The sequence below is a fragment of the Acomys minous genome, assembly GCF_964271855.1.
Source record: "Acomys minous genome assembly, chromosome: 8".
NCBI lineage: Eukaryota > Metazoa > Chordata > Mammalia > Rodentia > Muridae > Acomys > Acomys minous.
This window is the reverse complement of record NC_140489.1, coordinates 17,269,280-17,281,657: the sequence shown is the minus strand read 5'-3', so window position 1 is coordinate 17,281,657 and position 12,378 is coordinate 17,269,280. Positions and strand designations below refer to the sequence as shown.

At 48.7% G+C, this 12,378-nt stretch overlaps 1 protein-coding gene across 2 annotated transcripts in view; it reads left to right on the top strand.

The window, feature by feature from the left end:
• SLC24A4 (solute carrier family 24 member 4) overlaps nt 1-12,378 on the top strand; it is a 143,407-nt gene that overhangs the window by 109,165 nt on the left and 21,864 nt on the right. For both annotated transcript variants that reach the window (XM_084792669.1, XM_084792668.1), the window contains exon 12: nt 686-902. In XM_084792669.1, coding sequence (XP_084648795.1) covers nt 686-902 — 217 coding nt within the window. The remainder of the gene's footprint in view (nt 1-685; nt 903-12,378) is intronic.

Genomic DNA, 12,378 nt, shown 5'->3' with positions numbered 1-12,378 from the left:
ACAACTAAATTGGGTGAATAAAAGTTCCTTTTTTACGGTTTCTTATAGCCCAGACTGGCCTCAAAGTTATAGGCAGCCAAGAATATTCCTTGAATTTAGGATCCCTCTGCCCTCCTGCCTCTACCTCCAAGTGCAGGGCCTACAGGCATTTGCCACCAAGCCCAGTCCATTCAGTGTAGGGATCAAACCCCGGACTTCATGCCTGCCACACAGATATTCTACCGACTGAGCTGCATCCTCAGCCCTGTTGATTTCACATAGTATGTCTTCTGTCCATGCCTGTGTTCAAAAAATAAAATCCCACAGATCAAGCAAGTGACACCAGCCAGGCTAGAGTGGCCCCAAAGCTGCTTTTGTCATTAGCCATAATAAAGACGTGGGAGGGAAGGGGGGTGGTTTTGGTGGAAGACGAGGGCTTTGGAGAACACACTCAATCAGGTGTGAAATGAGACTCAGAGGGCCAGTCCATTGGCCAACAACCCAGGAAGAGATTTGGAGAAAGGCTGACTGAAACTAGATTCCATGCTAGCACATAGCCAGCGTGGTGAATGGACAAAGGACTAACGCCAGCAAGTGTTGCCAAGGATGGGAGGCAACTGACAGGTTTGGGAGATGGTAAGAAAGAAGACGCTGTATGGTTCTGTGTCAGCTTGTTGTCTGTCTGGCCTCCTGTCTGTCCCCACAGCGTCAGCGGTTGATCAACTCAGCCAACGGTGTTAATAGCAAGCCACTGCAAAATGGGAGGCACGAGAACATGGAGAACGGAAATATTCCTGTGGAGAACCCTGAAGACCCACAGCAGGGGCAGGGGCAGGGGCAGGAGCAGCAGCCGCCGCCACAGCCGCCACCCCCAGAGCCAGAGTCAGTAGAGACAGTCTTCCTGTCACCCTTCTCAATGCCCGGTGAGTCTGGGGCTGCTGGCCTTCTAGCCAGGTTTCTGAAGGTGCCATTGGGACCATGCCTAGGTCTTCAAGATGGAGGACCTGACCCCTGGAGTGGTGGTGGACTAGTACAGAGGGGCAACCTTATTCACCAGGATGCCCTCGGGCACTGGATAAGTATACTGTCAGTATTACAAGTAAGAGTTGGCTTGATGCAGGTAGCACTGAATGTGGTTGGAGCCTGAAGGCCAGAGAGAAGCCAGCTGGCTCCCGGGAAGCACCAGTAACTCCTAGTGACCACCCTTGAATGCTATGGGAAGCTGGTTTATCTTATAGTAAAACAACAACAAAAACAAGCAAACAAAAAACAGGCAACCAGCAATACTGTTTCTATGGACACCAGTGGCAGCAGGGAAGCACATATAAACCCTTGAATAGTGGGATGTTACATGCACCCGTGCATTGATGCAGAGGTCAAAGAGAGGTCAATGGCATCTGCTGTCCTGCTCTACCATTCTCATCTCATTCCTTTGAGACACTGAACTTGGAGCTGAACTGGTGGTCAGCAAGCCCCAGTGATCTGCCTGCCTCCCACAGCACTGGGGATACAAGCTTATACAACTGCAACTTTTTATGTTAGGTACTGGGGATTTGAACTTAGGTCTTCTGCTTGCATAGCAAGCATGTTCAGCTGCTGGGTCATTTCTGCAGCTCTCTATGGGCACCCTGACACTTTTGCCCACGTCTGACCTCACTTCCAGATAGGATAGTCTAAGGTGGTAACTGCTCCTTTACACAGTTTCACCGGACACATCTGGATGCACTTTCTCCTATAAATAAGCTAGATCAGACCTCAGGCTGCTGCCGGTCCGTTAAGCATCCTCCTCTCTGGGTCTTTGCTGTACTCACCTGCTCTTCTCTCTCCCATATCCTCTGCTCCAGCCACACTGGCCATCTCACTGCCATCCCTCAAACACACCACACACACTCCTACCTTGGTACCTTAACACTGCCCTTGGCTGAAATCTACTTGCCTTAGTCATCCGCGTGGCTCGGTAGAGCGAGGCAGCCCCCTTGGAAGGATGACTCACTTTTGTTTCCCTCAAGCCTCAAATGTGGCAGGATTGAGTGAAGCAGGCTCCTAGGACCTGCCCCCCTTCCCTGCATCCAGATCTGGAACACCTCAGGGATGAAGCTGTGGGGTCTCTGGGTGGGTCACTTCATAGGATGAGTCCTCGATGCCTGCTGGGTGACTAACTACCTTAGGAACCCTCCCTGAGGTATGACCTTCCTCTGTAGCCAGCTTCCTTCTTGGCTGCAGGATGTCCTTGGGTGTGGCCTTGACCTAGCCAAGAGCAACGGCTTCCTCAGCTTCCCCTCCGTGCTGGCTTCAAGCTCAGGAACCAGCCTGCTTCCCATATCCAGGGAAAGCTCCTTTTGTGTAGCAGAGGTGTTTACATGGTTGCCCGTGGAAACCATAGTCCCTCTTCCTCCTCCCTGGGAGCAGAGTAGCCATGGAAACAGTGCAGGGTGGTGGCTTGTCCTCTAGGTGTGGACAGTGACCTGGGCCAGAGGAGGTGGAGGGTCACAGGAAGTTAGAGGAAGCCAGAGAATCAAACCCACACCCATGACCTTAGTTATGAGCCTTCTTGGCCTCATTTCAGCATCTTATGACCTGTGGTAGCTCTGAGCTGTCCCTTAGGAGTACATGAGGCTGCTGCTGTCCCCACCAGGGCCCCTGAGGAATACCAGGGACAGGGATCTTTGGACAGGGAAAATGCTGTCCCTGGGGCCAACTACAAAACAATGTGGCCATATGAAGGACTGAGAGGTCAGGACCAATGCTTCTGTGTGGTTTCAAGCAGGTGGTGGTGGGGGGAGTGGGAGGGGAGGAGGGGGAACAGGGGAGGGGAGGGGGAGCTCTGGAATCCAGGGTCCTAGATGTGAACTGGAGCTGCCTCACCCCTGCGCTCTGACCCTGGGCCAGCTGCCCACTTCCCTGATCCGCTACTCCTCATGCACACTGTACAGGGCTGGCACTTACATCCTGAACAGCAGTCCACGTGATAACATCATCAGGCCCTGTACCGTCTAATGCACAGTAGTTACATAGTGTGTGCGGTGCCCAGCTTCCATCCACCTTGATTGATTCATATGCAGTGTTCTAGAAAAGTCACGGGCTCCGGAATTCCTGTGGGCCTGTCGCTGCCACTGTTTTGGAGGTCAAAGAAAGGAACTAGCCCATGCTAAGTGCCTATGATGTGCCAGGCACTGGGCTGTAGGCAGGTTGCAGACACTTGTTCTCCTAGTCAGTCAACATCTGGGCACTAGGCTCTCTCTCCTGGCCTCAGGGCTGCAGCTGGAACAAGGCAGGCCATGATCACTGTTCCTTAGGAGCTTCCAGATTTGCCCAGCAAAGATCGATAGGTGACCATGTGATGTGTCTTCTATTATGTGTGTTCAACCTACATGTAGCCCACCTAGCTGTTAATGCAGCCATCACAAAAAAATCTACCTGCCTAAAACACTAAAACTTTTTTTTTAACTGGCTAGCCTCAGTTTAACTGATAAACTGTTCTCAGTTTAACTTACCTGAACTTTATAGATAACAACATTGTGTCACAGTGTCACAAAAATAAAGTGTGTGTGTGTGTGTGTGTGTGTGTGTGTGTGTGTGTGTGTGTGTTCTCATAACCCACAGGGTCAAGGTTAGGCAGCCCTGAAATTAATGTTTGACCCAATAAAATTCTACTTTGTCCACTATGGCTTCAGGGAGCCAAAGGGCTGGCCACCTCTGTTATGCCTACCCTGCTTCCTTCATGATAGCTGTCCAGAACAGGAGGCAGAGGCTCTAACTCAACCATCTGAAAGCTTGGCAGTAGTACCCAGCGCCCACCCCAAGAGCTTGGGCCCACCTTGCCTGGCCCTGGTTTTCTTTTCCTACCCTGGCCCCCAGAGGCTAGAGTGTGGCCTCTCAGTGTCCATGGGAGCCTCCCTGTCCCTGCAATAGAACCTTTTCTCCCCTACTCCGTATTGTACCTACCAAGATGAGACCTTCCTGACCTGTCATCCAGTCAGCCAACATCTGCTGGGACACATGCCAGGTGCCACGCAGAATTCCTCTATCTCTCTGCATTAGTCAGAGTGATGTAACCAGATACCATAAGACTGGGTCCTCTCCTCCCACTGTTCTGGAGGCCTTAAGGCTGCCATCGGGGTAGCAGTGTGGCTGGGCCCTGCTGAGGGACAGCCTCCTGGTTGTTTGCTGCATGCTCAGCTGCCTCTGTTAGGTGTGTGCACCCAGAGAGAACATTCAGAATCTCTCTCCCAACGTGTGTGTGTGTGTGTGTGTGTGTGTGTGTGTGTGTCTCCATCCTGAGATCTGCATGTTGACTAGCATACACATGCACATGTCTATGTGTGTACATGTGAAGGCCAGAAGCCAACCTTGGGTGACTTTCTCAGTCAGTCCCTACCTTATTCCTTGAGATGGGGGTCTCTCACTGATTTGGGAGCCATGAGCCCCAGGATTCTACCTTCTTAGTGCTAGAATTGAAAGCAGCATCACACATGGCTAGTTATTTACTTATTTAAACGTGGACTCTGGGGTTCGAATTCAAGCCCTCATACTTACATGCCGAGCACTTTGCCAACTGAATCAGGTCCCTCTCCCGGTCCTGCTATGAGCTCATTGGACCTGAATGGCTCCTAAATGCCCTCTCTCCAAATGCAGCCACGTTGGGGTTAGGGGCGTCAGCTCTCGCTTGATGTAGCAAGGATGCAGTTCAGAACATGACAGGACTCCTCGAGGCTTCTACCCTTTCACCTCATCTTCCTCAGTTCAGTGGAGCTTCTGGTAATGTGCTGGTTGGAAAGGCCTTTACTCTGGTACTGATGAAATCATCTCTGCAGAACTCCGGGAACTGCCTCCTTTTGGCTGGGACCTGCAGCTCCTGGGAATGGCGCTCACAGCTCAACCCAGTTCCCTCTGCTCAGGCCCCAGAGACCCGTAGAGCTTTCTGTTGGAAATGACCTTATTCTTGCCCTGGTCATGGGAGCCACCAGAGGCTCTTCGCCTTCCGTCTGCAGCCTCTAAGGGTCGTGATTGCAAAGGCTGGTCCCTGCCAGTCACTTTCCTGTCAGTTACTCCGTACACTCCTGAGGCATCGGCTCACAGACCAATAAGAACGAATCCTGGCTGAGAACTTTTATTCTTGAATACAACAGCCTTATTGGGATGCAATTCACACCTTTACATGGCTTCGACAAGTGGCTCAGTTAGCCCCGCAGTCATTATTAAAGAGTTATCATTCCCCCAAAGAAACCAGATAACCATGGCAGTTTCTCCCTCTCCCTTCCCCAAATGCTGGCAACAGCTAACCCACTTCCTGCCTCTTTAGAGAGGTTTAACCTGCATATTTCATACATATGAAATCATGTAATATGCAGCTTCTTGCTCCAGGCTGCTTCTACCTAGCATAGTGTTTTCAAGGTTTATCTGTGCTATAATGTGAACTGTACTTTTTTTTCCTTTTAGTGAACATACACACTTGTATAGATATTTAGGTTGTTTCTACTTTTGGGCTATAAGTAGTTCTCATATAATTAATTTATCAACCACTTAGTATTATTAGTTTGCACTGCTAGGAATCACACCCAGGCCCTGCGCATGCTAGGCGAGTGATTTACCACTGCACCACATCCCCAGCCCTGTAAGTGGTTGTTCAAAGAGCTAGCAGAGCCTTGTGCTCTCTTAGAAAAGGCTCAGTAGGGTTTCCTCATTGAAAGCAGTGGCCCTCTGGTTCTCTGTAATTGGCTACAGTCTCTGAATAATAAGGATTACAGAATTTTTAGACTAGATCCCTTTCAAATGCGGACCCAAATGGGGATATTCCAAATGGGCTTAGTCAAGGGGAAATCTCCACTAGGCCCACCCAGACATCAGGTCAACTTTCTAGGAAAGCCCAAGACCCATCCAAACTGCCAGATTAGAGCAGCACTGGCCGGGACACCCAGGACTCTGTGTCCCAGAACCTTGGCCTTTTCTGTGATGTCTGAGGCTGGCAAAGGAAGCCACACAACTTCCCTTTGCCCAAAAGAGGTTGTTAAAAAGAAGCTTGTCAGGCTGTGTCCAGTGCTATGGCAAATGCAACACCCCTGTGGCCTACTCCATGCTCACAAACCCAAAGCCACAGAAAGGGGAGGGAGGGTGCCCCACTTCACCTCGCTTCTGCTTTTCAGATTGAGGAACCTGCTGGGAAGCCAGATTGAGGATGCTGCTGCTGTCGCTACTGCTGCCATTTGCTTTCTTTGCAGGCTCTGCAGACATGGGATGGGGGTGGAGAGGTTGCCATGGGAGATGCTAAGGGCCATTTCAGTACTCCACCAGCTGTGGGTTCAGTCATGAAGAACTTGAAGAAGCAATGAAACACCTTCACTGTTAACCTAGACCTGAGGTGGCAGGAACAATTTAGGTAGTGAGGCTGGGGGAGGGGAGGGCTCTAGCTGCGCAGCAGGGGCCTTTCTTCCCCCTCCCCCCAGTGGTCCTTTGGAACCACTAAGCATCCAAGTGTTTGTTCCTGGACTCTGTCGTGATCCTGCTGAGACGCTGGTGGGTTCCTATGCCCCTAATGAGGAGTCATCTGAGATTAGGGGAGCCCCACGCAGGTGAATGAACGCCACAGTTGGGACTGGCACCCCGGTCTGCCTGATGTGAGATGGTTGCTTCTGGCCGTGCTCCTTTGTGGTCTTCAGTGAAGATGGTGGAGGCAATGGAAAGGGAGGGGCTGCTGCTAGGACTGTGGCTGCTGAGCTCCAGGCCCTCTGCTGTAAGAGCAGGCTGGGGCCAGCAAGCACTTTCAGTCCCTAGGAGTCCCTGGTGATCATCCACCACTTAGCCCATTCTGGGGCCTCCAAACTCAAGGCCCCCAGTGGCAGAGCATGCATTTAGATGCTTGCTTTCCTTAGTGGGTCTGGGGATCCTTGAAGCGGGGTGGAGTGGGGCGTGGGCAGGACTGTCCCACAGATGAGGGTGAGGAGGTTCAGAGTCTGGCCCAAGGGTCTCTGAGGCCAACCCCAAATAAAGGGACTCCGGCCTCTCCATTGACAGAAGGTACAGAGGAGGGCTGTCCTTCCATATAAGGGCAGTCGTTTCTGGGAGGACACACAGCTAGGCTCTCAAGAAACCTAATCAGATCCCCTCAATTGCTCTTCAGCATGAGAGGAAGACTGGACCCTCAGGAAGAGCTCCTGGGTCTGCGGCCAGGGAGCAATTCTTCCTGGGCCCTTGGTGTCCGGGTCTACCACCCTGCCAGCCTCCCTGTGTGTTGGCCCTGAGCAGAGCCTTCTCCTGAAAACCTCAGCCACAGATCTCTGCCTACCGGCCTCCTCTTTGACTCTCTAAATCCCTTGGGATCAAAGCCCAACTGTTCACAACTCTAAGCAGTGCTTGAAAAGGAGGCCTACAGTAGGTGGAAGATAACGGAGCTAGTGACAACAGTAGCTCTAATGCTTGCTCTGTGTCGGGCCCTGTTCGGTACATCCATGTGAATCATGGGAAAATCTTCTTGCTCTCCCAGTTTTCAGCCAAAAACAAACCAAGATGAAGAGAGGATGACTACTCTCCCAAGGTCACATAGCTGTGCGCACAGCAGAGCTATGGTTGACACCTAGCACTACAGTTGATTACAAAGGTACTGTGCTGTCAGAAAATAGCCAATTTTTGGAGAAGTCTAAATTCATCAGTGTCATATGTAATGTGTGTGTGTGTGTGTGTGTGTGTGTGTGTGTGTGTGTGTGTGTGTGTAAGGACAGGTCAGATCCCCTGGACTAGAGTTACAAGCCATTGTAAGCCAACTGATGTTGGTGCTGAGAACTGAACTTGGGTCCTCTGGAAGAGCAGCACACACTCTTGGCCACTGAGCCATCTCCCTAGCCCAAACACCAAAGAAACTTTACTGTCCTCTCAAAGAAGATTTTCTTTTCCTGTTGCATCCAAAGCTATGGAATAAACCGATGCTGTGCTGATCGTGACTGTTGGCACCTGCCAGCCTGTGAGCAGCAGAGAGACTCCCACGGGCCTCCAGAATCGTGAGACTCGGGAATAAGCAAGCAAATAGCACAGGAGAGCAGGGAGGCTATCCAAAGACTAGTACCATCTTCTGCTGACTAAGATGCTTAAATAAGCTACTGATTTTCACCAAACCTCAGTTTACTGACCTGTGAAACGGGGAGAATAGCCATCTCCAAAAACTGATGTGGAAAGCAGAGTACTTTCAAACACTGCCTATAAAATATGGGACAAGGACAAGACAGCAGTCACTGCTGCCTTTGTGACAGCACGGCTTCCTCCCCTACGTCCCCTTCCCTCCCCATGGCTGAGGCTGCCGACTGGAGAAGAAGGCTCAGTCTGCAGCTTCGTGATTTCATTAGCAATTCATCAGCCTCTGTGAGGTTATGGTTTAACTTTATAAAATGGAGTTTACCAAGTGGGGTTTATTATAGGAATTCCAGTTTAAATCAACACAGATCAGTCAGTGTTATCAGACCTGATGACACAAGTCTGTGATCTCAGCTAGCTGGAGGACTGAGGGAGGAAGATCTCAAATTCAAGACGTGCCTGGGCTCCAGAGGGAGTTCAAGGCAAGCCTGGGCAACTCAGGAAACCCTATCTCAAAATATAGAGTGCTTGCCTGTTGTGCATGAGGCCTTAAGCTATACACACACACACACACACATACACACACACACACACACACACACACACGAATCCAGTAGAAATGAAAACACACAAACGCTTGCATTTGTGGGGCACAGTGGTCCACGCCTGTAATCCCAGCACTCGAGGAGGCAGAGACAGGCAGATCTCTATAAGTTCGAGGCCAGCCTGGTCTACAAAGTGAGTCTAGGATAGCCAAGGCTACAGAGAAAAACCCTGTATCGAAAACAAAAACAAAACCCCAAAAAGCAAATACTTGTATTAAAGCCACACTAGTCATAGTAGCCCCAAAGTAGAAATATCCTGAACATCCAGTAAACAAAGGGTAGATAAGCATAATTGATCTATACAGGACAGGAAGATGCAGCTCTTGTAGAGCGCTTGCCTGCGCCTTCCTTCCAGATGCCAGGCATTGGATTCAATCCCCAGCCCTGAGAAAAAGACATATTCATATCACTGAATATTATTCATAATAGTAAAGTATTAGAATATGCCACATGAACATTGTGCTAAGTGACAGAAGCCAGGCATAAAAGAACACACTTCTATTTCACTTAGCTGAGAAGTGCAGAATAATTCAGTGTGGAGGTTGAAAACAAGCCCGTGGTTCCCAGAGTTGAGAAGAGGTAGAGAATACTGTTAATAGGTATGGGGGTTTCTACTGGGGATGATGGAGATCGTCTATAGTGTTATCATGCTGGAGACAAGGCTACGTAAGTACTAAAACCCACCCAACCAAACACTTTAAATGGGTGGCTTTTGGATGTAGTAATTACATCTCAAGTGTTTCAAATGGAGTTAGCCTACAGTATGGTTCTTAAACTATGGTCCAGCCTAAGCAACCACTAGGAACTAGTTAGAAATACAGCTTCTTCTTCAATAAACAACTTCTCCTCCTTTTTCTTCTCCTCCTCCTCCTCCTCCTTCTTCTTTTCTTCTTCTTGTGTATGGATGTTTTGCCTGCATATATGTCTGTAGCACTTGCATGCCTAGTGCACGGAGAGGCCAGAAGAAGGTATCAGATCCTCTGAAACTGGATTTACAGGCAGTTGTGAGCTAGCACAAAGATGCTGAGAACAAACCCGAGTCTCCTAGAAGAGCAGCCAGTGCTCTTAACCACTGAGCTATAGCTCCAGCCCAATATAAGTATCTTAGGTAACTGCCTGTGGCTCCGGGTATTGCAGGCTGAAGTGGAGGAGCCAGGAGTCGGAGACCCACCCCAACAACATTAGTGGATATACAATTTTTCAAATGTAAATTCTCAGACCCTTCATCGAGGCCCTCCGAAGCACCAGCCCTGCATTGTGGTCAGATCGTCCCAAGGAGTTCTGAGTTTGGGAAACAGTAGCACTATCTCCACCATGGGCACACTTAGCTCCAGGGCTCAAGAACATCTCTCTACCAGCCAGGGTACAGTCCACCCCCAGGACTGCCAATTAACCACTCCCCCCCAATCGACGTGTCTAATTAGTTAACCATTCAAATTAGTGTGAGGTTTTCATCAACTGCTACATCTGTTCTTTTCCCTCCGGCATGATAGGCCATCTGTTTTGCTAGAGTTCATTTTAAATACTTTTTGTCACATAATTAAATTGTAATGTTCTACTTTAAGAGAGAAATCAGAGACTTAGGGAAAGAAATAGCATCCAACCCCCATCTTCTCCTTGGTGTTGACATACCCATCAGTCTGTGGTGGTGTTTCACATGGGAAAGGAAGGAATGGGCACCAGGAGGGGCTTCCAGGAACACTCATGTGGCTGTCCCGTGGGAGGCAAGAACTCTACCACTGAAGCGTCAATGTGGGATGTTCCTTGGGATGCATACTTTTCCCATCACCCTGAAGCCTCACAGCCATTTAAAACCATTTCTTGGTGGTGTGTGCCTATGGTCCTCGTGCTGGGAAGGTGGAGGCAGGCTCAAAGGCCAACCAGCCTAGAAGAAATGGCACCCAGTTTTCATTGAGAAACCCTGTCAGAAAAAAAAAAAAACCAAGGTGGGTGATTCCTGAGGAATGATACTCCAGATTAACCCCAAGCCACCACACACTTGTGCATGCATGTACGTTGTGTGCACGCGCACACACACACACACACACACACACACACACACACACACACACAGTGTGTGTAACCCCATTTCTTGTAAAGGAAATACTGGTTCCCATCCACTAAAGTGATTCTCTAATCCACCAGGATATGACACCCAACTGTTTAAAAAAAAAAACAACACAGCAGTAGAGACAGGGTCCACTAGAGGATTGTTTCCTAGGAAACCAGTGGTGGGTGGTGATGCTAACTGCCTGGGTGGGACCAAGATGAGGACAGATGTCAAAAACAATATGCAAAGCTCGTATCAGCAGAAGGACAAGTGCCTGGTGCAGTTCTGTGTCTGTGAAACAGAAATGAGTCCTTGCACAGTGTGTGTCATCTACAGAGAGTTTGCTGGGTATTTAGGTGGCCAGGGTCATGATTCCCCAAAAAGAATTCTTCTTCTGCGCATGGAGTTTTAGAATGCCTCAGCCTTCCTTGGCAGCCTTGATGGGTTGTCATGTAGTTGGCAAGAGGAGAGCCTGGAATTTGGTTCAAACCATGGGACAGAAACTGTTCTGTCTATGCTAGGCATACAGGGTATGGAGAAGTTCCTATAGAGAGAGAAAGAAGACAGATGTTTTTCCAGTTGCAGCATCTGGATGGATAATCAGCTGACTTGCTGATCTCAAGCTAACCACATTCTCTTTGCCCCTTGTAAACAACTTAGGTTGGTTTGTTGTTGTCATTTTGTTTCTGTAAGTAAACACACTTCAATTATAATTATTTAGGAAATAAAAAAGTGCACATTCACAGCTCTGAAACTGATGAACTCCAACTTGCTCTGCATTTTTTAAAAAATTGAGATATAATTCATATGCCACAAAATGTACATTCTATGACATATTTTTTTTCTTCTGTAGCCCAGAACAGCGTGACCATCATCGATATGTAATTCCAAAATATTTTCATTATAAGACTAAAAGTATCACCAAAAATACCCACTAGTAAAGCCTCTCCAGTCCCATCTCCTCCCATCCTGGTAGCCACTGTTCTCCTTTCTGTGTCTGGATTACCCTCTTCCAGATGTTTCATCTGGATGGAACCTAACACTGTGGCTTTTGTGTCCAGCTTCCTTCTTTGTCATAGTCATTTCAGGGCCGCTCCCTGCTGAGGCATGCCTCAGTGTCTCAGGCCTTCTCCTGGGCTTACATACCACATCTGGCTTATACTTTCCTCCCTGGAGTTTTAGCTGGGTTGTTTTCGGTGGGGGTGACTGTGGGAGCATCTGAGTCTTTGTGGCTTTTGTCGTCTTCCTGTCTTCCTCTCTCCTAGGTAAGAGAGGATCATAGCCTAAGTCAATGAGGCAACTCTGTTGAACTCTTTGGGAAAACTGTCAGACTGATTTCCAAGGAGTCTATACATTTTGCATTCACGCCACCAGTATGTGAGGATCTGTACCTTCCCACATCTTCGCCATACTTATTTTTTTTTTTGCTATAGTTATAGTTATGCATATGAAATAATTTTAAAATTATTTATTTATTTATTTATTTATTTATTTATTTATTATGTATACAATGCTCTGCCTGCATGTACACCTGCAGGCCAGAAGAGAGCATCAGATCACACTATAGATGGTTGTGAGCCACCATGTGGTTGCTGGGAATTGAACTCAGGACCTCTGGAAGAACAGTCAGTGCTCTTAACTGCTGAGCCGTCTTTCCAGCCCACGAAACAATTTTTAATTGTA